Below are 27,872 nucleotides of genomic sequence, written 5' to 3'. Positions count from 1 at the left end.
CCGCCAAGCCGAACTTGGGGCCGCCAAGCCGAACTCGCGGCTGCGAGTGGGGAAAGGAGAGGTTCTAAAACCAAACGTTGGGCGCCAAAATGAAGGCGTAAGTCACAAACAATGCCACACCAATTCGGGGTTATGATTATTAGGGTGGTATTTATTTAAAGGGGAAAAAACTTACAGATCACTGTCCCAGGCAACAGCCCTCTACGCAACCAGGAAAGGAGTCTAGTCTCAGGCGGAGCAGGAAGTGAAGAGAGCGAGGAGAGGGAAGTGGCCGCTTTTTTAAAGGGAGAGAAACCACGCCCCAGTGGGCTGGTACCTCAGCGGTGATAGGCTGGAGGAGTGGGAGGACCTCCCGCAACAATTCTTATTTCCCCCCGATGCCACCAGTAACCACTTTTTATTATTCTAATATGTTATTTGTGTATGTGTGGGAGTACCCAAGGCCAAAAGAGGGCACTGGATCTCTTGGGCTGGAGTTATAAGTGACTGCGAGCTGCCTGAGGTGGGTGCTGGGGACCAAACTCCAGTCTTCTGAAAGAACAGCGAGCACTCCTAAATGCTAAACCACACTGGAGAGCACAATGTGTTTTTATTTTTGAAGTGATTCTACTTGAAAATTTACATTTGAAAACTTAAAAATATACTATCATGAACTCAGTGTCCCTATTACAGAAGTTTACTAAATCAGTGACACTAATTGTACATTAAACCCCTGCTGGTGCCCTTTGCTCATATGAAAGCATTTCACCCCTTATTTCACGCTCATTCTTTAAACTTGGTTTTTTGCTCAGGATGCATTTCTAAGAATTTTTTTTCTTAGCACTTTGAAACACTCCCTCCTATTTTTCACTCAGATTAAAAGCAGGGTCACTAATAATTCCTGGAGAAACTGGCTCGACCAATTCTCAGCCCAAAATTTAAAGACAGGATCCTGATTAGCCATAGACGAGAAGGGACCGTTTCTACTGGGCCCCTGTGGCTGAGGGATGGGCACAGTGCCAACACTGTGACAGTGCTAAGTGTTGGTGACAAAGTATAGGGGACAAATAAATTAGCAATGCTAAGTTAAAGTCTCCTATTATTGAAACTCCCTAATGTATTGTTTTTTAAGGGGAAATCCTTACCAACAGTCCCTTAAACATCTTGGAGACCCTGACGAATGTACAAGCATAACTAGAATAGGCAGTTCTTCAAAGATACTTTTGGACTGTGGCATAAATCAGTACCTGTGCTAGACCTCAAATCTACCCTATTGCCATCCTGCATCCTGCTGCCAACAAGGTGTGGCAACAGCTACTGTCACCTGGACTTCCACAGCCTGTCTAATCTTACTGCATCTCCATGAGAAATCAACAAGTGAGGAACGAAAGCCACACTTCTTATCAAGGCCTCTAAATGAGATGGTTATCTGTTTCACCCGGTCTCATCCCAGGCCACCCCCTTCCACACTGTGTGCTGCCACACTGTGATCAGTACCCACACCATGCCAAGCTCTCTCTCAACACCTGTGCATGCACCAACAAGAAATGCTCTGCAACTTCCTTCTACTGATAACCTTTATGCTTTGGTTAAATGTCACCTTAGCAAAGGCTCTTGGCTAAATGACCTGACATGACCTAGCAAACACCTCTCTATCTAAGCCCACAAGTCATGAGTCCCAAATGCTAAACCACACTGGAGAGCACAATGTGTTTTTGTTTTTGAAGTGATTCTACTTGAAAATTTACATTTGAAAACTTAAAAATATACTATCACGAACTCAGTGTCCCCATTACAGAAATTTACAGTAACACTAATTGTACATAAACCCCTGCTGGTGCCCTTTGCTCCTATGAAAGCATTTCACCCCTTATTTCACATTCATTCTTCAAATACTGTCATCGCTTCTTTCACACAGAACGCTCAGCATGCCAAAGATCCCTAACAAAAGCTATTTTAATGAAGCTGAATTTAAATCTTGAATCTTCCATAACTTCATTTTTAGCTTCTTTCTATAACAAAGCCCATGTTCTTTGTGCATAATTGAAATGTTCACAGTTTTGAAATAAGTTTTTTAAAATCTTAAGTTATTACAGGAAAATAAGACTTATGGATAATGTGAAAAGAATGTTTTGGCAGAACTTGGTGAAATCTTACCAATGCTAGTCTTTACTTGCAAAAGAAATGGATAAAGAATATAGCTGGGTTTTAAGTCTAAGATAAAAAAAATTCAAACAGGCATTATAAGCAGTTCACTCGATTTCTGGACAACTGATATTTCTATAACTATCAATAATGCTTTACAAAGTAACACAGAGACTCCCAATAACATAAACCTTTATAATAGTAATTACAGAACACAAATGTTTTAATGAACTTCATATTTCAATGAAGACACTGAACATTTAAAAAACAATTACATCAATACAGGAAAGATAACTGATTCCACAGAACATTTATAAATGCACTTTTCCCTCAAAAAACAAAACAAACTTTTTTTCACAGATTTAAGTAACAAATGATTTACAGTCTTCAGGTTCCCAAATATGTACAGAGCTTTTCTGACTCTACAGAAACTGGTACGCAGCAATAAGGGGGGAACGGGAGTGTTAATTCTGTCCAACAAGAAATCTCTTGGGAAATTTTGTATCAATGCACATTTAATAACCACGCATTTCCCCTCCGTTATTAAATGAAATTCTGGACACTCGAGCACACAATAGTGTTCCTATCTCCAAACACTGTTTCTATTGAGATCACACGTGGCTGACAGCATGACTTACCCTTAGCCACATGCACACAGCCTGCACACACTCATGAGCACAAGCCTGTGCCAGTCATAAACCCTTGAAAATAACACTGACCACAGCAGCGAAGGGATGGGAACACATGACACAGCGGTTAACAGGAAGTCACATCCTGCTCCTGAGCACTCTGGGCGAGCACCATTAGGGTCTTCTGGAAATGAGTGAAGAGCCTCACTTCTGTGTCAGAGGCTGGTCCCTCCAGTTAGCCAAAGAAAATAAGCAGCTATTGGCAGTGAAGGTCATAGTCTACATAGAACTAAATGGTCACGAATATAATTTTTTTTAAAAGTTCCAAAACTGTGTCTGGTAGAGATCTGGTTCTTATGTTTACTTTCAGATTAAGATACAAGGAACATAAGAACAAAGTTTGTCATCATCATGAGCAACTCTGTGAGTATGTGAGTATACTGGGATGGAGGAGAGAGAAATTCTGGTGGCTGTAAGTAAAGCAGACCACTGGGATCAGCATCCTCCAGTACTCCACCATCAAGCAAAATACATTCAAAACAGTCAGAGCTAGGTCCTTAAAAAGTACAATAATCAATTACAGTGACCAGTCTGACTCGGTTCACAAATACACCATGGTGAGACTTGTGATTAGAAGGGTCAGACTTTAAAAATACATTTTTTTTTTTTAGTTGAAAAAACAAAATTCCTCAAAGAATCATTCTAAATGAGTCAGATGAGAAGTTCCTAATATCAGTTCCTTTGGTGCCCAAGTCAAAGGTGCCAATAACCAAGTTCTCACTCCTAGAAAGTACCACCACAGGACACCCAAATGTTCTATGCACAACACATACATCTTACACCAAACTTCCTACCACTTACTAGTTCAGGTGCCCTCCTGTGCCACCCAAAGAAAAAACAGGGACCTGAAAAAGGTAAGAGGTGGGGTAACTGTAACAGCATACTACTTTTCCTCTTCTCCCCAAGAGGTCAGTCTCCAAAGGGCGGTATGGAAAGGATTAAAATGCGAGGGGCAGTAACTGAGATGTCTCTTTATCAAAACTGTAACTCTGTAAGAAACACAAACTTTCAAATATCAGATGAACAGTGGTTTCTAGAAGGCAAGAACAAAAGGCTCACTTGTGCAGTAGTAGGACTGGCACTGAGAGGTATCCAAGCTGTTTTAGACAAATGCTTCTTGTTGCCTATGAACTACCCACCATGGCCATCACTTCTTCAGCCTGTCTAGAGAGCCTTTCACCTTCAGAACATGTTTGGTATGATTGCCTTTCTTGCCTTCTACCTTGAATCCAGTATTCCAGCTTTAAATCCAAGCGCTTATCTAGACAACAGTGAGACTCCAAAGTTTTCCCAATATTTATTTTGAGGTAGTGCTCATTTATTTGCATCCTCGGCTCTCAAATACCACCAAAGAAGTGAACTCATTTAGAAATATGCAAATTCAAGGTGTAGAAAATAAATAAGATTCTGTCTTCAGGTAGCAGGCCTTTGTATAAAGGTCAAGTCACATTCAATGGATAAGTCATTTGAAACTTCTGAAACCTGTTTAGAACCACAGCTATAAATTAAAGTGCTTTGATTTTTTTTAATATCTAAAATCAGTGATGAGAATCATATTTTAAATTTTGCTTGTATGAGACCTTGGGAGACTAAAATCATTTTGTATAATAAAAGAAGAGAAATGTTTTTTTCTCAAAAGAAACTCTGCACAAATGTTGTAAATCCAGGTTACATTTACAGAACTGGAACAGAAGTTAAGAGTTGAAATGAATTACACAACAGCATATGCTATAATTTCACACAAACCAAACATGAAATCTTTATCAGTCAGTCTGCCTCTCGATAGCCAACGCAATAAACTCTGCAGTCTTCCCAGGACACGGTAGGTATGGATACTTACTCCAGACAATGTAACAGACTGTTTATGCCTCACGACAGGTACACAGTTCACATTTAATTCATATAATGTAATGTAATGCCCTACTGCTCATCTGTCAACGTCAACAACTCAGAGCATTTTGTATGCTACATGGGAGGTGAGCTTCACTTCTACTGACCAGAGGATGCCAATATACACAGGACAAAAACAAAAAACAGAATTACACATCTCTCTGTACGTTTCATGCAAGCTGGGCACAATGTAAAAAGAACATATACAAGGCACCCTTCCCAGGGCCAAATTCTCACTATAATGGCTGATCAATATGCAGAAGAGCCTGCATGAATCAAAGGTCCATGGCAAACTTCAAACTAAGGAACACCAGTGACTTATTTTTCTTGTAACAATGCAGGAATATTGATGTTCCAACCAATAGCTTGCCTATCGAAGCCACATGTGAACAGATTGCACATGGGGTGGTCTTCACTCCACGCTGAGCAGCACACCATTCGTCTGTGACCCTAGGAATAAACACATGAAACAGGATTAATGCATTATTCCTGAAACAAAACATAACACTTTCACCATGCTAATCACAGTACTCAGATGAATAAAGAGTGAAAACTCAACATAGGAATAGCTCAAGTGAGCCAAAATCTACTATGTATTGGGAACGTGTCAGTAGCAAGCTGGTAGAGCAAAGGCGAAATGTGTGCCACTCAGAGAATGAGGGGCTCATACCAAAAGTCACGATTAGTCTTTTCTTCAAGAAAATGATAAGATTATAGTCACACATTAAAAAAAAATGCTCACTTTGATTTTTTTTTTTTTTTTGGATTTTTCGAGACAGTTTCTCCGTAGCTTTTGGTTCCTGTCCTGGAACTAGCTCTTGTAGACCAGGCTGGCCTCGAACTCACAGAGATCCACCTGCCTCTGCCTCCCGAGTGCTGGGATTAAAGGCGTGCGCCACTACCGCCCGGCTTCACTTTGATATTTTTAAATGAACAAATAAAGCTAGAAGATGTATTTTCAGATACATTAAACCAAATTCAAAGACCTCAAATATTATTTAGTAAATAAATAGTTCGCATAATAAAATAAAACATATACATGAAACATAAATATGGAATAGCCTCTTCAGCTGATTCTAGAATCCTCAGGAATTCAAATTAAGTATCAAAATGTTGGAGGAAATTACTACAAAATAGTTTACAAAACTTATAATGTTATATGCTGTGTATGTACAGATATTTGAGCACAGAAGATAAACCCCAACATTTAGAATATCTGCACGCTACACAGCAGGAATTACCAATAAATTAGTGTAATAGCTCTAATACGTTGCTGTCATTGTTACACAATAAGGCACAAGGATTGAGTAAACTGACAGGTATTTATCAAGTAAAAGAAATACTCGGCAAGAGTCGGACAAGATGTTCTTCTGTAAAAATTTCAATATAAATACTGTTTATACATATGGGTGATTCAACCAGGTTGCAAAACTACCTATAAAAGAAAAACCTGTATGACAAGTTATGAAGGTGTCTGAACTATTAAAACAAATCTTTCATTGATTCTTTGTTAAAAGAGTTTTGTTTTTCTTTTGTTTTTAAGGAAAACACATCTACATCCATTAGTTGGCAGTTAGCCATGCCTTTAGACAGGAACTACTTAAAAGATAACTGCAGGGTATTCTTGAAAAATACTGCAATCCAGTACTGGACAAATCAGTGAGAGAAAATGGCCATCTAGGCCAAGAGCTACCCAGGGAGAACACTGAAAGCCACATCTGTCTGAAAAGTGAATGTCACTGGAGATGCAAGGGAAAAGTGCACACATTATGCGTTCACATCATGATCAAGCGCCTAGAAAAGGGGATCAACCACCAACATACATAAAGAAGGCTAATCCACACTTCTGTGGATAGTCACAACAGGCATTCTTTTATTAAAAGCTCTAGGACTCTGGCCATATGGAATCCCACTTATTTACCTACAAACTAACACATACGAAGTCACTGGACCTCAGTGCTTTTTGACTCTGCAGCTCTTCCTAGCAGTCCCCATAACATGCTTCCCTGAAACACCTGGGGCAGCTACTTACACTATCTCCAAAGTAAAATAATCTAAAATTGCTTGCTCTTTTCACTGAGCATGGTGGCACATGCACCAGTAGACTAGCTACTTTATGGGGCTCAGGCAGGAGGATCCAAGTTGAGGCCAGTCTGGGCAACTTAGTAAGACACTCTCTAAAAGTAAAATTTAAAGTAGTGGGGGTGTAGCTCAGTCATAGAATGCTTACTAACAGGAGTGGTGCTCTGGGTTCAAAACCCTTTAGTGAAGGAAACAAGCTTCCCATACATTAGCAGTTCTCAAGCTCTGGGTCACAACCCCCAAAGACCATTGGAAAACATGGATATTAACATTATGATTAATTTTTTCCCCTCTGGTTTTTTGAGACAGGGTTTCTCTGTATAGCCCTGGCTGTCCTGGAACTCTCTTTGTAGACCAGACTGGCCTCCAAATAACAATAGCAAAATTACAGTTATAAAGTAGCAACAAAAATAATTTTATGGTTGGGGGTCAATGAGGAACTGTATTAAAGGGTCACAGCATTAGGAAGACTGAGAACCAGCCACGCATGCTCTGTTTTGGTTTTCTGTTTTTAAAACTAGTCATCTGAAAGCACCTACAACAGTGAGTGAGTGACGGCTAGCTGTAATGATATAATATTAAAACTATATTTATTTGAAGAAGAATTACAGGTCTAAAATGAAGTTAGATGTTATTCATTAACCTTAAAATAAACCTATTTAACATACTGCTATATGAAAAATAAACCCAGGCACAAAATTTCTACAATTCCAGCAAAGTTGAATATTTTACAAATAATTCCACGTGGAATTCCGACCACGAAGTCCTACTTAGAACTCCTTACTTTCTTGGGGGAAAAGAAAGCATCAGAATAATAAAGCAGCACAGTCATCAGTCTCTTCACAAATGCTTTCTTTATATGTTAATAGCAATTTTGGGACACACATAAGCAGTCTACCCTGTTGAAGACATGACTAAAACTCTGGTAGGCAGATAACTCATGGAATGCAGGGTTGTGAAATGATTTTATGGGATTTTTCCTACAATGTACACTCAAAGAAAAAGATAGTAATTATTCTGGGCAGCAAACTTTTGTGGGTGGCAACAAAAACCGGCTGAAACACTACTGCCGGGAGGACTACCATGCTTGAGAAAAGGGTGCCATACTGATAGCTAATTCCTACTTCTCCAGACTCATCCTTAGTCTTCAGTGTCTGCAGTACACACTGATACAAAGCTGGCTTGTGGCTTGGGAACTGTACTCTGAAGCATTTCATGATGAAGTGAAAATCCCAGCAACAGAAAGGAATCAAAAGAAAAGCAGACAGAAGACAGCAACAGGAGAATTTTTTAAAAGGCCCAAGCAATGCTCAAAGGTCAGGCAAGTGACCTGGAAGGACCAGGGAATGGATGCATTAACAGACTGTCTTAGCTGACTCGTCAGACATTAGTGACATTCAGGGATCATCCAAAGGGGGGAAAAACAGAATTAGTTTTATGTCAACTTGACACAAGCTAAAGTATCTGAAAGGAGGAGATTTCGGTTGAGAAAAATGTCTCCATAAGATCCAGCGGTAGGGCATTTTCTTAATTGGTGACTGTGGTATGCCCAGCCCATTGTGGGTGGTGTCATCCCTGGGCAGGAGGTCCTAGGCTCTGTAAGAAAGCAGGCTGAGCAAGTCATGAGGAACAAGTTAGTAAAAGCAGCACCCTCCGTGGCCTCTGTATCAGCTCCTGCCTCCAGGTCCCTGTCCTGACCTCCTGCAATGATGAACGATGATGTGGAGGCATAAGCTAAAGAAACCCTTTCCTCCCCAAGTTGCTTTGGCCACAGTGTTTCATCACAGCAATAGTAATCCTAAGACGCTATGCTTTGGAATCTCAGTTAAACACACAACCTAAAAAGGAATGTTCCTCATGACCTCTGCCTCCACTTCTTATCAACCTAAACAATGCATGCTGAGACCCCAGCCCCCACTTCACAGAGCATCAAAATCATCTAAGGACTTGCTTAAAGACATGGTGCTGCTAGTTGTTCCCTGAACACATTCTGATTCTGCTCAGCTGAGCTGAAGCCATGAATGCAGGCATTCTGGGATGATCTGAATAAAACATACAGAAGTACCCAATAAAATATCACATCTGATGGTAGCAAGGAGCAAATCCGTAATTTATTTAAAAAAAAAAAAAAAAAAAAGAAGAAGAAGAAGAACTTCCTTTTCCAGTGACACCTAACCACAGAAAGATATTTTTCTGGCTGGAGGTGAAGGCAAGTGCCATCTCCAGGAGTTTCTACCAACCTATAACTAGTTCATCATCTCATAAAATACATGCTAAAGCTAATTTTTCTCTCTTCTACATGTGAAAATCTCTGAATGTGGCCTGCTTGTATTTCCCTGATGCAGCACTGACGTAAAACACGGAACTGCACATCCCCCTTTGCTGTTGGTGACGAACACACTGTAACCAATACCTGCCGGCTGCTCCGGGGAAGCCGTGCTAGTCGCACTCCTGACATATCAAACAATCGCACTTGCCGGTTGTCATGGGGGAGGGCTATGATTTTTTGGCCAACACATACATTGATCCTACAAAAGAGATATAAAAACAAGTTTATATAAAATACTGACATTGTAGTATCATGCAGTAGTAAAGGCCACATTTTTTCACTTTCAAGGCAAACTAAATTAGCAATTCACAGGGGTAGTCTGCCTATAACACTGGACAAGAAACTTAAGATACACCTAACTGCCAGATCACACGTGGACTCCACACAGACTAACAGCAGACAGAGCCTCTCAGGAGTAAAGAAAGCTCAACGCCATCTGGCTACCAAAGGTCCATTCTGACTCCTTAAGTCTTATTACATCAACGTGATATTTATTGTGTGATGTAAAGTTAAGTACTTACAGACACTGAATTCACATAAGAGGATCAATAAAATACATCTTCCCAGTAGGCTGAACTCCCTTCCCAAAGGCTGTATCATTGAACAAGGTAATAAATTACAATTACTCCTTACCTATTAATGGCAGAGTCTGTACGAATTGTCGCAATTGGAGATCTCATATTTTTTAAATCCCAGACTTTTACTGTGCGGTCATCGCTGCCCGAAACAACGTTGTCTCCCACAGTGAACACAGCAGAGGTCACAGTACTACAGGTAAAGGTCAGACACATCAGCAGTTAGAGTGCAGGATGTACCAACCATCCCCCACAGTGCAGATACACACATCTTGCTTTCAGAGGGGAAACAGAGGGCAAGGATGTGGGAGATATGCACGTTTACGGCATCTTCTGCTCTGCAACCTGTGCTTGTTTCGTAAACTCTCCTTGTGCATAAGTTACATAAGGAAGGACCCTTGCTTTATTTCCCAGCTGTGCAGGAAAATGAAGTCTATGTTTACTCCGTCCTATCATCCTCAGACAGTGCAGCAAAGAAGATACTAGAAAAATATGGATTACACAGCCTACCAAAATTTATTTATTTATATATATATATATATATATATATATATATATTCTGGTGGGATGAATTAAGAAAAAAGCCATTCCAACTGTAACTTCCAATTCAATCAAAACACTGGAGTTAGTAAAAAACACTGGGCATTTCACAATGGCAAAGAAGTTCAACTGACATTTTTTCCAAGTAAGTTACACCTGTGAGATAGGTCTGTCAATAAAGTACTTGCCATATAAAGTATTAGGGGTCCAATGCTCAATTCCCAGATCCCCTATTTAAAAAAAAAAAAACAAACCCATAGGCATGGCAGCAGACACCTGTAATCCTAGGGCTGAAGGGGTAGAGCCTGGAAGATTCCTGGAACTGGCTAGTCAGCCAGTCCTCTGAAATTTGTGAACTACAGGTTCAGTAAGGTAACTGATCTCAAAAATTAAGGTGAAGGAAAAATGAGTGAGGAAAACACTAGATGGTGACCTATAGCTTCAAAGTACACACACACAACACCACTAGTCATTGGGGAAATTGTCCCAGTTAGAAGTTACCATGGTCTATTAGGTTAACTTGTAATGCAACCCTTTCTTTCAACCCAAAGTCATCAATTACTTGTTGGAAGACGGGACTGAAATGATAAAATGGCACTTGAAGCCTCCCTGTCTCAGCTCATCTGATCCCAGCGGGTACTTCCTCTCTACGTGTGTCAATCAACAGCATCTCCAGAAGACTACTGTACAACATCTGGATGCAGCATAAAAGACACAGCATATAGCAATATAGCACCAGGGAAGAAACGGATATATGGACAAACTGTACAATCATGACTGACCTAGCTGTACTTTTTTAATAATTATTTTTATTTTATACGCATTTGTATAGTGTTTTCCTGAATGTATGTCTGTGTGAGGGAGTTGGATCCTGGGAACTGGAGTTACAGATAGTTGTCAGCCGCCATGTGGGTGCTGGGAGTTGAACCCAGGTCCTCTGGAAAGGCAGACAGAGCTGTTAACAGCTAAGACATCTCTCTAGCCCCACGTATTCTTTATTTAAATAAATAACAGCACACGGTCTGACTATAAATGGGGTGTAGCAAAGGTTACAGGAATGTTTGAAGAGCTTCTCCTATTGCCAGAGATTGAGAAAGCATAAAGTAAAGACACCCACTGACTTCTGTTTGCAGTGTGCTCTAGGAGGTTTTGGCCAAGTTAAATTTCAGCTAGTACCTCCCTCCAGCAATGTAGAGAAAAAAACCTGAACAAAAGATTATCCGACCTTATGCTAATGAAATGCTAGAAGACATGAGGTTCCTAATAAATCACAATGCTGACGGGTATCGTAGGACATCAAGAGACAAGCATGGCAAAGACGCAGTAGTCTTAAAGGCACCCTTGGACTGTGGGTCCCACAGGGAGGCTAGTGAGCTACAACCACTCACTGGAAAAGCTTCAGACTCTGCCAAACTCCAGCAAACTCATTTATCTTGTCGTGGAGAGCAGCCGAGCATGTACTTCCAGCTGACAGTATGGTACCTTCTCACCACACACCACTGCCTGATCTGGAACATTCTGCTCACTCCGTGGGTCTCAATCAACGGAAATACTGTAATGCTAGCACTCCTCATTAGGACTAACAGCTGTCTTCTCAGTCACACAGAGACACAAAACTGTTTTGCATAACAATCTGCCGAAACTTCACAGCTAAGAAAAAAAAATGTGTGATGTAAAAAATGCTGGACCATGAAATGCTAATGCAGTGTGCTTTTCTGGCATCATGTCAAAAATTGACTACTGGGTTGCCATTCCTTATTTTTAAAATATAAGTTCCTACAAAAGAACAATTTTGTATATGTAGGGCATTAGATCTGAAGTTTACAGAGTAAACATTCCCTGAGTAGAAACTTAAGTGTATAGAACATACATAATCCATCTATCAAAAGAATGCAGCCTTTCCACTGGTGCACGTTAGGATGCCTATTGTTGCTGTCCTTGTTCAGCTCACGTTTAGACAGTCATGTTGGTGCAACTTATGGTATCGCTTCTAATATACTAGGAAACACAATCTCATAGAAAACTCCCTGACTCTCTCTCTCTCTCTGGCTTTTAAAAATCTCTTGGGAGTTGTTTTGTGGATTAACATATATACATATTACAACAATTTTTTAAAAAGAGGCCATGAATTTATAAGAGAACAAGAAAGGGTACATGGGAGGGTGTGGAGGGAGGAAAGAGAAAGGGAAATGATGTAATTATATTAATCTCAAGAAACAAGAAGGTTTTTTTAATGTATGTGGAGATGTAGAGATGGGTCAGCAATTAAGAGAACTTCTTACTGTTGCAAAGGACCAAGGTTTGATTCCCAGAAACCACATGGTAGCTCACAATCATCTGTACTCCAGTTCCAGGGGATCCTACACCCTCTTCTGACCTTAGAGGGCATAAGGCATGCCTATGGTGCACATATACACATGTAGGCAAAAATACTCATAAGCATTAAAAACATGTTATTTTAAAAAAATTCGAGAATGTAGATGAAGGTATCATTGGGACTTTATTGCTCTGACCCGTCAACTGTTCATGTGTATTCCAGTATTAATATCCAAGTGCATACACTCCACCTAGATTGAACAACAGAGCCAACTTTCAAACAGACCAGTTTGGAATTGGCAACCAAACTATGTCCAAACCAGCCTAGCAGGAACCTAGAACACTGTACGATGCTACAGAAAGGGGATGGGGAGGGGACATACAGAGGTGGGGGATCAGGGGTGGGTTAACTGTATGTCCTGTACCCAAAGTCTGTACCTGCAGTTTCTTTCTTGACGACTGCTTTCTAAACTATCTGTACAGACCAAACTCTGACAGGTAACATCAGCCCACACCCTAGCAGTCTAATCATGTAGACATGTCAGCATCTTCAGAAGTAATACTTTTTTGCTTTTTCTATTATCAGTGTTTTTCAGGACTTACACAACCTGTGTTTGAAGCGATCAGAAGCCAAATTAACCAACAGGAAAAAAGAAGTATTTCTGACTATTTCTTGATGGCCAATTCCCCAAATTTAGAAAATAAAATAAAAACAAACGAAGAAGCTGAATTTGTACCATTCTTTTTCAGTGAATTCAACTGTTCTCTGGGGAACAAAATTACTTCTGCTAGCATCTAACACTACCTTAACACTCTTGTTTAGTCATGACTTTGTAACCTTCCCTCCTCAGGATAACAGAATTCTGCAGTCTAGATTACTAAAGACCTGCTCATCTAGAAAGTACTTACTAAGCACCTTCTGTGAGTCAGGTCTCACTCTGTATAAGGAAACATGGACCAGAGAAGAGGAGGAAAGCAATGCCTGTGAGACCTCCATTCTAGAGAAGCCAGTGATGTTTGTCCATTTTTAATGAAAGACCATTTAGTCTGAGATGCAGGATGTAACTGAGAGCTAAACCTGCACTGCCAGCCGCGAAAGTGAAGCTGCACCCATCTGGGACAGTCACGGCGATGACTGGTCCACTGACCTGCAGGAATTTCTAAGCACTCTAGAGCAGGGTGTTTAGGACAGGACTAAAGACCTCATTGCAGCCTTAGCCAACTTGGAACTCAAAAGAATCCACCTGCCTCTGCTAGGATTATAAGTATGCATCACCACACCCAATGGGACTAAATTCTTAAGACTGTTTAACTATATTAACAAGAACCCTTTTCAAATTCAAAGATTAAAAATCAGTTTAAAATATAAATTTATTTAAAATTACTAAAAAGTTAAAATAATAAGATTCATACAATAAACTGGGTGGTGGTGGTGCATGCCATTAATCCCAGTACTTGGAGTGCAGAGGCAGGTGAGGCAAGCCTGGTCTACACAGTGAGTTCCAGGACAGCCAAGGCAACACAGAAAATAGATAGATAGATAGATAGATAGATAGATAGATAGATAGATATCATGCAATAATGTCATTCTTGCAATATCAAGAGTCAAGGGCTCATTTGCTTTCTTGAAATCTGGTCTTTCTGGCTTAAAAACATTGTAATTTTAGAATATTTTAATTATATATAATAATTTTAAAGAAATTGGTAACAAATGTATTGTTTAAACTTTGTGAGAAGTGACCTCCCTCAGGTTTTGATTATTTAACTTTCTATTTCTTTTCTTGACCCAAGACTCTGTCAATAATTAGTAGTGGCCAACATTTCAATAACAGACATTATGTATTCATTTTGGAAGAATAAGAATTTTGAAGGCTCTGTTTCTGACACATTACAAATTACATTTTACAACAACTTTTAATATAATACTTGGGCTGATAAGATGGCTCAGTGAGTAAAGGTACTTGCCACCAAGACTGACAGCCTGAATTTGATTCCCCGAACCCATATGGTGAGGGGAGAGAACTAACTCTCAAAATTTGACCTCCAGACGCATGTCCAAGTGCACACACACCCCATACATATACATGTATGTACACAATACATACAAAATGTAATAACTATCTTAATGTAATGTAGACAAGATTTATTCGTTACAATGATTAAAGAAAGTAAAGCCACTGCAATGTACTATAGGGTTTCTCACTCTTTTTTTTTTGTTGTTGTTTTGTTTTTTTTGTTTTTCGAGACAGGGTTTCTCTGTGGCTTTGGTTCCTATCCTGGAACTAGCTCTGTAGACCAGGCTAGTCTCGAACTCACAGAGATCCGCCTGCCCCTGCCTCCCAAGTGCTGGTTATGTGTACTTTTTATCTATTTGTATTTGCTACTCATTATTCTATTGCTTCTGTTGCTACTTCTTCCTTTCACCTTTTACCTGAAATACCAAAGTCAGAGACCATTCACCCACCAGAATCTGAAATATCGTCTGCCTCTGCCTGACAGAGAAGATGGTCACGATGATGCTTCCCCACCCAGTACTCAGCTCTACAGCATCCTCTTTCTACTCCATCTGAAAACAAACCTTCAGATTCCTCTCCATACCCTCTCCACCACCTCTACACAGGAACCTGTGTCTGCTCCCCAAAAGGAACAGGCAGAAGGACTGCCAGCAGATAAGCTGAGTGAGACCACGAGGATGCAGCCCTGCTGCTACTGCTCGCCCGACAGCCATGGTGGCAGCCGGCCTATTCGTTTTGCACCTCACTGCTAGTAACTGTCCATTTCACACTTCTGAAGAAATTAACTTTGTCTCATTCTTTTAAAATGGAAATTCATACCTACAATATTCATCAATGCAATAGATAGTTTTCCTTGTGAAATTTCACAGTTGTGTAACATGTGACATGTTTCAAATCAGCTCCTTCTTGGAAAAGATGTATCCTGAGACAAATATAGTACCTCACTTTTTAAAACCCTTCTCCACAGTAAATGTTACTTGAAAAGCTACAATACTGAGTAATGCCTACAAGGCATAGCAGCTTCCCTTTAAAGTTAGGTAAATGTCACTTTTAGCATTAACTCAAAAAAGTAAGCTACTTTTTTGAAACTGTTTCTACTTATTACTCTGAATGGCTCCAAATGAAGTTCTACCTCAGAGCCTAAACACTGCAGACACAATGGCAGTCCTTTGGAGTTATTAATTAAGCAGAAGAAAAGCTATCATCTTGGTCATTTTACAGACAAAAGCATTATCCCTGTAGAAATGCCAAGCCATAGCGCCAGACTGAAGACAGTACTCACTTGGTGATCAATAGACTAAGCAAAAGTACTCACCTCTGTGCTCTTTAGACTAAGCAACAGCACTCAGCTAAGCTCCTGATTTACCTGTTTGATGTGCCAGTCCTCTCTTCCCAGAAGACAAAGGCTATGAAGAGAATAAGCCATTCCTCACAACTACCTGCATGTGCACAGGCCTAAATACACATAATTTTAAAATGTATGCTCCTGTCTTGTTTTATAATACAGTCCTTCAGAATACAGAAAGGAATTCCTAACCCAAACAATCAAGTTGTTGCTTTATAGTGGAATGTGTCTTAGGCTACTACTCAGAGTTGACATATGTTGATATGCCCACTTTAGGAGCAGTTAGGAACATAGCTCGGTGGTAGAATGCTTGCCTACCGTATGAGGGCCAGGGTCTGATATTCAATACCATCACCTAGTAGATATACCTAAACATACACTCACATATATTTATGGGTCCTGACATATATATAAGGAGCAATAAATGGAGGAAATGAGGACTGAAAGATTAAACTGTCTCAGTCACTGTTCCACCGCTGTGAAGAGACACCATGGTCACGACAACTTTTATAAAGAGAAACTTTTAATTGGGGCTGACTTACAGTTTCATAGGTTCAGCCCATTACCATCATGGCAGGAAGCATGGCAGCATACAGGCAGACATGGAGCTAGGGAAGGAGCTAAGAGTTCTATATCCAGATCCACAGGCAGCAGGAAGACAGAGACTCTGGGCCTGGCTTGGGCTTTTAAAGTCTTATTCAAACCACCATTGACAGTAACACAAGAAAATATAACTGATTCCAGAGAAGCCAAAATAGAAGACAAAGCAGACACACAAAACTCAAACTGCACCAGCCCATTCAGAATAGGAACAATGTGATACAAACAGGATTCCATATTCTTCTTCTAAGTCATGTTTGTGTAAAAGAAGAGGGGAGAAGGGGAGGGTTGGGGAGAGCTTGGGGGAGTGGAATAGTTGAGATGGAGGAAGGATGGATATGGGAGCAGGGAAGGAGATATCTTAATTGAGAGAGCCATTTTAGGGTTGGCAAGAGACTTGGCTCTAGAGGGGTTCCCAGGTGTCCACGGGGATGTCTCCAGCAAGGTCCCTGGGCAGTAGAGGAGAGGGTGCCTGAACTGGCCTTATCCCATAGCCACACTGATGAATATCTTGAATATCACCATAGAACCTTCGTCCAGCAATGGATGGAGACAGAGACAGAGACCCACATCAGAGCACTGGACTGAGCTCCCAAGGTCCAGCTGAAGAGCAGAAGGAGAGAGAAGATGAGCAAGGAAGTCAGGACCGTGAGGGGTGCGTCCACCCACTGAGACAGTGTCCCTGATCTAATGGGAGCTCACCAAGGTCAGCTGGACTGGGACATAATGAGCATGTGATCAAACCAGTCTCTCTGAATGTGGCTGACAATGGGGGCTGACTGAGAAGCCAATGATAATGGTACTGGGATTTGATTCTACTGCATGTACAGGCTTTTTGGGATCCTACTCTGTTTGGATGCATACCTTCCTAGGAGGGGGGAGAGGGAGGGAGGAGTCGGAGGGAAATGGGAGGAGGGGAGGAGGTAGAAACTTTGAATGCTATTATTTATAAAGCAATAAAAAAAGAGATAACTTGAAAATAAATTTTGTCCTTAAGAGATTATTGGAGAAACCACTTATGTGGAACAGCTGGCTCCCCAAAGATGGTAGTTAATGCCATTATGCTGACCTACTACCCAGTGCCAATCTTGGAGCTCCAGTGCAAAGCAGAGAACCAGGCAGTAGATGACTGAAAAGGGGAGTGCCAGCAGTTGCAAGTCTGTTCAGGTGATCATCTCACCTTAGCTAAGTATGGACACATTGTCCACCAATACTGGCCATGCCAGGACCAAAACACGCCTTAACTCCATTATCATTACCATCTTTTCCTTCAGAAGCTGGAGGTTTTTGGCAGCTCCTATCATCCCTACTCTGCAGATTCTACACGACACAAAGTGGTTTCAACCTATACTGGGGCCAGGCATGATGGCCCAAGCCTTTAATCCAGGACTTGGGAGGCAGAAGCAGGTGGATCTCTGTGAGTTCAAGTCTGGTCTACAGAGAGAACTCCCAGTCAGGGTTGTTATATAAACTGTCTCAACTAATAAACAATTCTACCTGTACTTGGTTGGATATGTCTCCTGTCCATTACAGTGAGTCAGAACATTTACAGTCTGAGGTAAAATATCCATTCATCCACTCAAAAGCACTCATTTCCTTTTGATACTTCTTTTTATCAGTTTCTTAACTGGGTGGTTGGAGACAATACCTCAATGCAGCCAAGGCTGGCTTCAACCTCACCAGTGCAGCTACATGCTATCTCCGTCAACTGACCACTATGTTTCCCTGCAAATTTGTGTGACATAATTAAGCTAGTAATTAAACTGAGAAAATGGACTGAGAATGTAGCTCAGTTGGAAGAGTGCTTGCTAACAGCATATACAAAGCCCTGGGTTCCATCCTCAGCAACACCTATGAGCATAGTGGCAAACACACCTATGATCCTAGTACTCGGGCTCAGGTGGAGACAACAGGAACTTCTGATTTACGCCAGCCCCTAAGGGGATTTAAAAAAAAAAGAGAGAGAGAAAAACCTACAATAGGAGTTTAACACCATACCACTAGCCTTAGTTATTTTCACCCTTGATTTATTCATTTATTTATTTTTATTGAAATGCATATATGGAATTTCATACATTTTTTTTAATCAAGTCTACCCCCATTCCCTTACCTCTAAATTCCTCCCCTAACCCTCATCACTATTTCTTCCCAATTTCATATGTTTGATTTTAACCCAATGAGTCTACTCAATGCTCCCAGTATGTGCATGGATATAGGGCCTTCTACTGCTTCTACTGGCACATGTAGCCTCTCAAGGGCCAGATCCCTAAAGAAAACTGAGGTGTGGTTTTGAGGCCACTGTAATCTTACAGGTGGATTTATTTCTCAAATGGCCATTTCTACTTGTGAATACACTTCTGGAGTTATACTCCTGTCCCTAGAAAGCACTACTCGCTGGTATCTTTGATTCCATGTTACCTCCTCCTCACACAGAGAGTGTAAACAGCAGTCACCAGTAGTAAACCAGATTGTAAAACTAAGCACAAATTGGCTACAGTGGTGCTCGCCTGTAATCGCAGCACCTGAGAGGTTGAAGCAAAAACAAAAACAGAAGTTGGGGCTTATCTCAGCCATACATCGAGTTCAACACTAGCCTGAGCTAAATATGAAGATTTTACCATAGATTTAAGTGTAGTTATTAAAGAAAGAGAGGCTCCATGAAACCTTGTATCAAAAGCACAAAACAAAATTAAATTAATTAATTAAAATTAAAAAAAAAACCAAGTACATGCCTCCAAAATCTCCATCAGAAGGCAGCTTGACACCAGAAAGCTACCTAGCCTATACCCAAGTGATTCCCACACGACTTTGACAAAGAACAAAATGCAGTCCTAATTAAAATTGACTGTTATCCAGGTAAAAACATCATTTTAAAAGCATAAATAAAACAGCCAAGATAATACAAAGCTACTTCCACCTTGATGAGTCTATCTAGAATTTAGTACTTAGTAGTAAGTACCTTCCACCAGATACTTGACAATGAAGGCATATGAAAATGTCATAACTTCAAAATAATCATTGCAATTTTAAGAGACATTTTTGTTTTGTTAGATGCATTTCAGTTTTCTTAGAAAAAAGTTACCAAATCTTACATTGAGAATAAAGCTACAACTGTGTACAAAGAAAACCAAAAAGAAATAAAAACCTTCCATTCTCAAATATTCATCCATGCTGAGCTAATTTCCAACTGTTTCCAATGCCAAAGTTTATTCACACATGTAAACAAATACAGTCAGTGGGTATATAAACTAGTCATTGGCCACCCATGGAGGAAGTTTAATGACCAGTGACTGCTCAACTGTCAGTTTCTTTCCTTAGTAATTGAAACAAAACAAAAGGGAGGGGGGGTCAGAACCTGAGGAAAGGGGGATAGTGGAGAGGAAAGGAAAAAATGTCAAGTTCTTAGACAAGGCAACGGTACCAAGGGGAATTAATCTCAGAGAAGTGGCACGGAAGCCTTTGGTTATTTATAAGCAATCGAATAAGCATCTATCTACCTCACATGCTCCTCTCAAAGGGCAGAAAGCAGATTTAACCTAACAACTTTCATAATAGTAAGAGTTTCTCGCACATACATGTATAGTCCACAACCATTTAGTTCGACAACTGTGTGGAGTCCAGCTGAACAGGCGGACAACAGATAAAGAGGGGAAACACTGGCTTAGGAAGTGGATGCCTGGGCTACTAAATTACACTACCAGGTAAAAACCACATCATTACACAGAAGAGTTAGCTAATTAAGAAGAAAGGCACTGAATTTTAGTATCCGCTGTTGATAATCATAATAGAAATTTATGGGAAACAATCATTTCAACCTCCAGGAGAAATTCCTATGTTAAAATCTTCAAAGTAGCCATCTATTTTTCCAAGACCAAGGCATATAATTTTGTATTCTTGCTATTAGTAAAACAATATATGGTGTACCTAAAATTATTCTTCAGACAAACTACACAGAGCTACTAAAGACTGATCCAGTAAGAAATACACCATTACATTCAATAAATACTAATACGGTAGAATCCCTATTATAATGAAGAGATGTCATAATACACGGTGAAAATCAATGAAACACATCAAAGATGAAAAGGGCTTATTAGTGCTTTCTAAAAACGTGATAAAAGTAAAAGCCTTAAGCACAGCTGACATCAAGGAGCTCTGTCAGCATCCAGCAAACATAATGACAGTACAAATTTCAAGGGACCATTTGGCTACAGTTTTTTTTTTTAAATCTTACAGAGAAGCATTATATCTCAAACCCTAGTTTTTCAAAAAGGCACCAAAGTCATGTAAAAGTACATGAATAACAGAAAGAGAAAATTAAAAGGGGGAAAAAAATCTCAACTCCTTGAGAAATTGTAGCACAAAACTGGACTAATAATTTTGGTGCTTATCTAACTACACCTTGCCTTAAGAAAACCCAAGATACAGAAATTCAGATTAACTAGAAGTTGTCAACTGTTCACACTAGAGACACTGGTTCTTTAACTAAAGAATTTATGTAGAGCCAGGCGTGGTGTCACACACCTTTAATCCCAGCACTTGGGTTGGCAGAGGCAGACGGATAGATCGATGCCAGTACAGTCTACAGAGTTCCAAGACAGCCAGAGCAACAAAGAGAAACTCTGTCTCAAAAAAAAGAAAAAAAAAGGAAAAAAAAAAAGAACTATGCTGAGTTCTCATAAATGAAAACTTGAACTACAATACAACTTTCTTTCTTCTTTTTGGTTTTTTTGAGACAGCGTTTTTCAGTGTATCTCCCCGTCCCCGTCTCTAATGTTAACAGCTGAGAATTTTTTAGAGATACACCAGTAAAAACATTAAACATAAAAGTGGAGAATTTGACTTTTTTGTATTGTAGCATTCAGGAAAAGAATAGTGAAGAATCCAGAAAATCATCTTTGCTTCTAAAAACCCTTTCCAAGTCCTCATTCAGAGGGTGCTAGGTGGAATGCATGGGACGTGTACGTGATAAAACAGACCATCCAGGAAGGTTTCAGTCTACTGCAGAAGATCCTGTAGCCTGCAGAGTCGGACCCTGCCAGAGTGATAAAGGAGGAGAGCCAGGGCTTATTTTCTTATGTCACATTCAGAACAGCAAACTAATCACACGCTGCAGACACTGACTATCCTTCTGCTCTTAATGGGGAATTAAACTAAGTTTGCTTTTAATAAAAGTGTGCCCTTTAGGGATCACAGATGTTCAGCTATATGTATGTATTTGCTACCTGCTATTTAGTCATATGGGCTCAATTTCTCAGAATCCATGACAAAGGTAAAAGGCAACAGTCACAATGAAGATTCTCAGATAAAAACATATGAGATGTCTCATTTCCTGTTTTTCTAAATGTGAAGTGTTTCTAAAGACTTACTGCTGATCATTATTAGAAATATTTTGTGTTCAGTAAAGATATCTACAGCTCCATCTGCTGACCAAGTCCTAAACCTACACAAGAAAGGCCAGAAAGAACTTTTTAAGATCAGCCATTTTTTTTTAAAGAATTCTTTTTCTTTTAAATTTTTTTATGTGTATGGGTGTTTTTTCTGCACATGTGTCTGTGTATCACTTGTGTGCCTGGTGCATGAGGAGGCCAGAAGAGGGCTTTGGATCCCCCAGAACTAGAATTACAGACTGTTGTGGCTTATGTGGGTGCTAGAAATCAAACTTGGGTCCTCTCTCTAAAAAGTAGTCAATGCTCTTGACCACTGAGCTAACGACACAAAATTCAGAAGCAGAAGAATCCAGCTGACTCCTGCCAATTCAGAAAGGCCTGTGAAAATTAAAATTTATCCTTTTTGACAGAGCAAGGAAATTAGGATCAAACAAAAACATTTCAATGCTTTTTAGATATACACATCAATGCAATATGCTAGTTCATGACTAATCAATTAAGAAAAGAGAAAATGTAAATAATCTGGGCAAGAATAAGCCTGACTCATGTATTTTACTCTCATTAAAACTTTTACTGACCCTGTGGTTAAAGGCAATCTAACAACTATCTTACATCTTGGAAAAGCTGGGTAGGAGAGAGAGTTCATGTGAATTAGATGCTTTTAGTGTAAGCCTACTCTTGGTACCTATTTTAAAAACAAAAGCACTCAGCAAAAGCTGGCAGATCTTTGAATTTGAATCCAGTCTGGTCTATACAGTAAATTCAGAGACAGTCAGAGATATGTAGAGAAACACTGTCTCAAACATGGGGAGGGGCCAACCTTTTAAATATTCCTTGGCCTACATTAAAAATAAGAGCTCCAGTGGGCATAGTGATGAACGCCTTTAATCCCAGCACTTGGGAGGCAGAGTCAGGCGAATCTCTTGAATTTGAGGCCAATCTGGTCTACCAAGCGAGTTCCAGGATGGCCAAAGATACACAGAAAAACCCTACCTAATAAAACAAGGGGGGGGGGGGCTCCTTAGGTCAAATGTGTAGCACATGCCTTTAACCTCAGCACTTGGGAGAACCACAGCTATATAGCAAGACCTTACTACCCAAAAGAGGGTGTACCGGGGGTGTGGGGGGTCACAACTAGTTATGTTCCTCATATTTCTAAAACAACTGTTGTTTCATGTAATAGCCAGCTGCAAAAAAATGTATCCCTAATTATACATTTCAAACATTAGCATTCACTACACTTTACAGCTAAAGGGATAGAAATTAGCAATACCCCATCATTGAAACATCCTTAAAAGCTGTAACATGCATCTCCATCAGCAAATATATTCTCTCAAAGCACGAAACATAAATAAAAAAATTTCAAACAACCAGAGTGCCAATTTTAAGTCTTAAAATGCCACCACAAGGCAAGCTGGAGACCAGGAGAAGCTATACTTGATCACTCCCTTAGAAATTAAACTCCACTGAAACCAGGCAGCCACCTGGCTTGCTCATGGAATAGCATCTCTGGAATAGAGACGATGCCTGACCAATCTGGGAACTTCACATCCAACCTGTAGAATCAGAACTACACCTGGCCAGGCACACGAAGGACTTATAAAACCCTGGCCATCTGTCCTTATTCAGACACAATGCTCCAGCCTTCATCAGTTCCCCCACAAAATCCATTCTATCCTTGCAAACATGATAAGGACAAGCAGCTGGTCTGCCTATGACCACATTTACTCTAACTTATCATAAGTATAGCTGCTAGCTCTTGAAAACAAAACGTTCTTCTTGGCCCAACTCAAATCTGATATTTTGCTTGCTCCAGTACAGGTTAGCAGAACCAACTGGGGGAGATGCCAGTGCTATTTTCCAGCCTAGCACATCATCCTATTGTAGAAAAATGATAGCAATGTCTAGAGACTAGAGGACAACTGGAAGGTTCAGTGGTACCAAGAGCCAAAATTAAAATGACAACAAAGGACTATCAAAATGACAAGCATAACCAGAAATCTGCTTATTCTCAAAAGGGCTAGCTAGTTAAGATGAAAATAGCAGAATTAGAAACCACACCCTTTTGCAACACTCTTGTACTGTCTAAGTTGGCAGGGATCATCAATGATGGAAGGCTGCTGGGGAATAAGAAAATCACTAATCTCAAAGTGTCACCTTAGTAACTCCAAACTAGAAAACATACCTTTCCAGGAAGAGACATGACAGACACTACCTTAATCTGTGTTGTGAGAAACTAGATACACAATCTCCTTGCTTATTGAAAAGACCAAAAAGTATGTTTGTGGAAGAGCTCTGTTAAGATAGTCTCATGCTAAACTTTTTGATAAAATTCAAGCAGAGAGGGACACACACTAGACTCATAATCCGTGTGTGTGTATATACACAAACAGAAAAAAACCTACTCCTAGTGTATGCCCTGCAAATACACATAATAACAAAACCTTTAAAAGATACAACACAAGCCAGGAGCAGTGGTGGCACTTGCCTTTAATCCCAGCACTCAGGAGGCAGAGGCAGGTGGATCTCTGTGAGTTCAAGGCCAGCTTGGTCTACAAGAACTAGTTCCAGGACTGGCTTCATAGCTAGAGAAGCCCTGTCTCAAAAAAACAAAACAAAACACGGGTTTATCTATATATTAGGGAGTCACAAAACTAAAAAGGAGCCATGAGAGGCTGGGAAGTAGATCATAAAGGAGGTAGAAAAGAGAGAGACTAGTGGAATGTGTATAAAAAAAGGCAGAAGAAGAGTGTGGTGGTTTGAATAGGTATGGCCCCCATTAATGTGTTTGAATGCCTAACCTATAAGGAGTGGCACTATTAAGAGGTGTGGCCTTGTTGGAGTAGGTGAGGACTTGTTGGAGGAAGTGTGCCACTGTGGAAGTGGGCTTTGATGTCTCTATATGCTCAAGCCATGCCAAGTGTAACAAGTCTCTTCTGCTATCTTCAGGTACAAATGTTGAGCTGTCAGCTCCTTCTCCAGGACCATGTCTGCCTACTTGACATCTTGCTTCCTACCATGATAATAATAATGGACTAAACCTCTGAACTGTAAGCCAGCCCCAATTAAATGCTTTACTTTATAAGAGTTGCCGTGTGATGGAGGAAGGTCATTGGCTAATAAAGGCACTGCCCTGGCCCATTTTATTGGTTAGAGGATAGGTGGGAGGAGTAAACAGAACAAAATGCTGGGAGGAAGAGGAAGTGAGCTCAGAGACTTGACAGCTCTCCTCTAGGGAGCAGACGCCTGAGAGAGACGCCATGCCCCGCTCCCGGCATCCGACCCAGGATGGACTAGGCTAGAATCTTCCCGGTAAGACCGGTTCTCACAGATTATTAGAGATGGGTTGATCGGGATGTGAGAATTAGCCTGTAAGTGCTAGAGCTAAAGGGCCAAGCAGTGCTTAAAAGAATACAGTGTCTGTGTAATTATTTTGGGGCATAAGCTAGCCAAGCAGGCGGCCGGGGTGCTGGGAACGCAGCCCCGCCGCCCCCATTACTACAGCCGTGGTCATGATGTGTCTTCATAGCAAGAGAAACCCTAAGACAGCAGGCAAACTGGGAGAAGAAAGGGAACCAGATAAGGAAAGAGGAAGAGTTGAGAACAGAGTATAATTGACACATGGGTATGATGATGCTATTATTAAACCCAATACTTTGTTTGCTAATCTAAATTAGTCTAATCTGCTAATCAATTAATCTTAAAAAGACATATTACAATAATTTGTGAGTAGTTGCAGACAGTAAATCAGGCCTCTTGGTGGATAATAGGATTATGCTCTCACTATTCATGCCTGGAGTGCTTCTCTATTCTCCCTTTACTAAGCTACCCATTCCCAGTCCCTGACAGACTCTATCCCATTCAATCTCTTAAACCCATCAGAGCCTTCTTAGTATTCTATATCTTTTGAAAGACATACCAAAATGTTTAGAGAAAGAGTCATCATTGTGAAAAAGAGCTAAGTGTCAAACAGTAGAAATTAAGATTAGACTTAGTTTCAATGATAACCTATAACACTTTTTTTCATAGACAGTTAAGATCTCTAAACAACTGCAACTCACTCCGTGTGTCCTTGGAAAACATTCACGGAGTGGATGGAAGGGTCCCTGAAATCCCAAAGACGGAAAGTTGTGTCACGGGAAGAGGTCACCACGAGCCGCTGGGTGGGGTGAGTGCAACAGTGTGTTAACTCCTGGTCATGCCCTACAACCAAATACAACAAAAATACAAGGTCATCCACCTGCAGACACACAATTAAAGTGAAGCTTTTTTAAAAACACAAGAACCAAAAGTATCCATCATCTTTACAGACAAAACTAATAGCTGAGGGGAAAAGTAAACCTTAAGGGATTACTTAGTAGTATGGGAGGAAGCTTGTCCCCTCAGACGCCTGAAGTCATTTCAGCTATCCACATAAAAAAAAAAAAAAAAGAATAAGGAACTAGATACACCATAACTCAATTTCTTGTCTTAACAGTTAGAGGGTCAGAAAAATCACTTTAACAGGCTGAACACAACAAGAATAACTTCTAATGGTATAGTTTGTGGGCCCTTAGGACAACATCCTGTCTTGAATTTAGACAGAGCCTATAAAAATATCTTTCTATAAATGGGGTATACAAAAGACCAGAGAGAATTCCACATATGTAATTAAGGTCTCTAAATCAATCATCTTTGTGTTAATCGAAGAAAGGCTGTCCTTAATGGCCTGGCCTAAACAGCTGGAACCATTCAAAGGGCCAAGGTCCTCCCAGAAGCTAGAGAATCCAGGGCAACAGAGGCATACTCCTGCTGGCTTGGAAGCCAGCAACCTGCTATGTGGGAAGGGACTTTTGGTGGGAGCCCTGGATGCTCAGGACAGACCCAAACTGACCCCTACTAAGACTGTACAGCCCAGTCACATAGCTACAAGAAACTGGATGAATTTTTACAGCAACCAGTGAGCACAGAAGACTACAAATTCCAGAGGTCCTGCCCAAGCCACACCTTCACTTCAACCAAGCAGACCCTCACAGTTGAGGAGCAGCTACCCAGGACATAGAAAAGCTGACAAGGAAACCATCAAGGTAATAGATTCCTGTTATTTAAGTGTGTTTTTTTTAAAAAAAAAAAAAAAAAAGAGAGAGAGAGAAAAAAAGAGTCAAAGAGAAACAGAAAACCAATACAGCAACCGTATTTCAAATATTAAAATACTATATGCTACAATTAATCTCCTGAAGATAAAATAAATTTAGCTACAAAGAGTTCTATTAATCAGAAAGGATCTCCAAAAATGGCAACCAAATAGCCAATAGCACTAAACATAATCCTGGCCTGTAAGTAATCTATAAGCTTAGACATAAAAACAGCCCAGCTAGGAAGAGTTTCAGATGTTCACGGCAAGGTACCTGTGAGAGAATGAACAAGTTCAGATGTCTCCACATCATACAGGTTGGCAGTTCTGTCCCATGAGGCTGTCACCACTTGCTTCCCACCAACCAGCCAGTCAGCAGCAATAACCACACCCTGATGGCTTTTGAGAGACGTCAGCGGAACACGGACAGTAGGGCAGTCACTGGACACATCTCCATCAATGTCAGGCTCATCTTTATCAGAACACTCTATTTCATCTTCACCAGAAATTTGCTGCTAAGGTAAAAATCAGAAAAGAAAGGCTTTGTAGAACTCTTAAGATTTTTTTCTGACATGACTACACCTTTATCTTTCTAGATTTAGTACCATTAGAGCCAATGGAATTACAGTATCTGATATGTAACTGGTGTTCAAGGAATGCTTTCTCAATGTTAAAGCTTGGTTATAAAAGGAATGCCAATATCCTGGAAAATAGTAAAGCTACTATGGCATCGAAAGACCTAAAACTCATTTTCACTAATCAATAATATATAGAAAATAAAGCAAATTTCAATATTTTCATTTTACCATTTATTAGAAATACAATAAGAAATTAAAATGAATACATTAAAAGTCATTAACATGT

The 27,872-nt window shown here is 40.2% G+C and overlaps 1 protein-coding gene across 4 annotated transcripts in view; it reads right to left on the bottom strand.

The window, feature by feature from the left end:
• Positions 1-610: 610 nt before the first annotated feature.
• Wdr37 (WD repeat domain 37) overlaps positions 611-27,872 on the bottom strand; it is a 71,370-nt gene continuing 44,108 nt past the window's right edge. For 3 of the 4 annotated variants that reach the window (XM_041630882.1, XM_041630883.1, XM_041630881.1), the window contains 5 exons: positions 27,283-27,523; positions 25,957-26,098; positions 9,748-9,882; positions 9,199-9,313; positions 612-5,153 (listed from right to left, as the gene is read on the bottom strand). In XM_041630882.1, coding sequence (XP_041486816.1) covers positions 5,022-5,153; positions 9,199-9,313; positions 9,748-9,882; positions 25,957-26,098; positions 27,283-27,523 — 765 coding nt within the window. In that variant the 3' untranslated portion in view covers positions 612-5,021. Of the gene's footprint in view, positions 5,154-9,198; positions 9,314-9,747; positions 9,883-25,956; positions 26,099-27,282; positions 27,524-27,872 lie in introns of all 4 variants that reach the window. The other variant, XM_041630884.1, reaches the window with a different exon arrangement.

The sequence above is a fragment of the Microtus oregoni genome, unplaced genomic scaffold (assembly GCF_018167655.1).
Source record: "Microtus oregoni isolate MIOR12 unplaced genomic scaffold, Mior012 000035F_ref0000213, whole genome shotgun sequence".
Taxonomy (NCBI): domain Eukaryota; kingdom Metazoa; phylum Chordata; class Mammalia; order Rodentia; family Cricetidae; genus Microtus; species Microtus oregoni.
The sequence above is the reverse complement of the archived record's forward strand: the minus strand, read 5'-3'. Positions and strand labels throughout refer to the sequence as shown.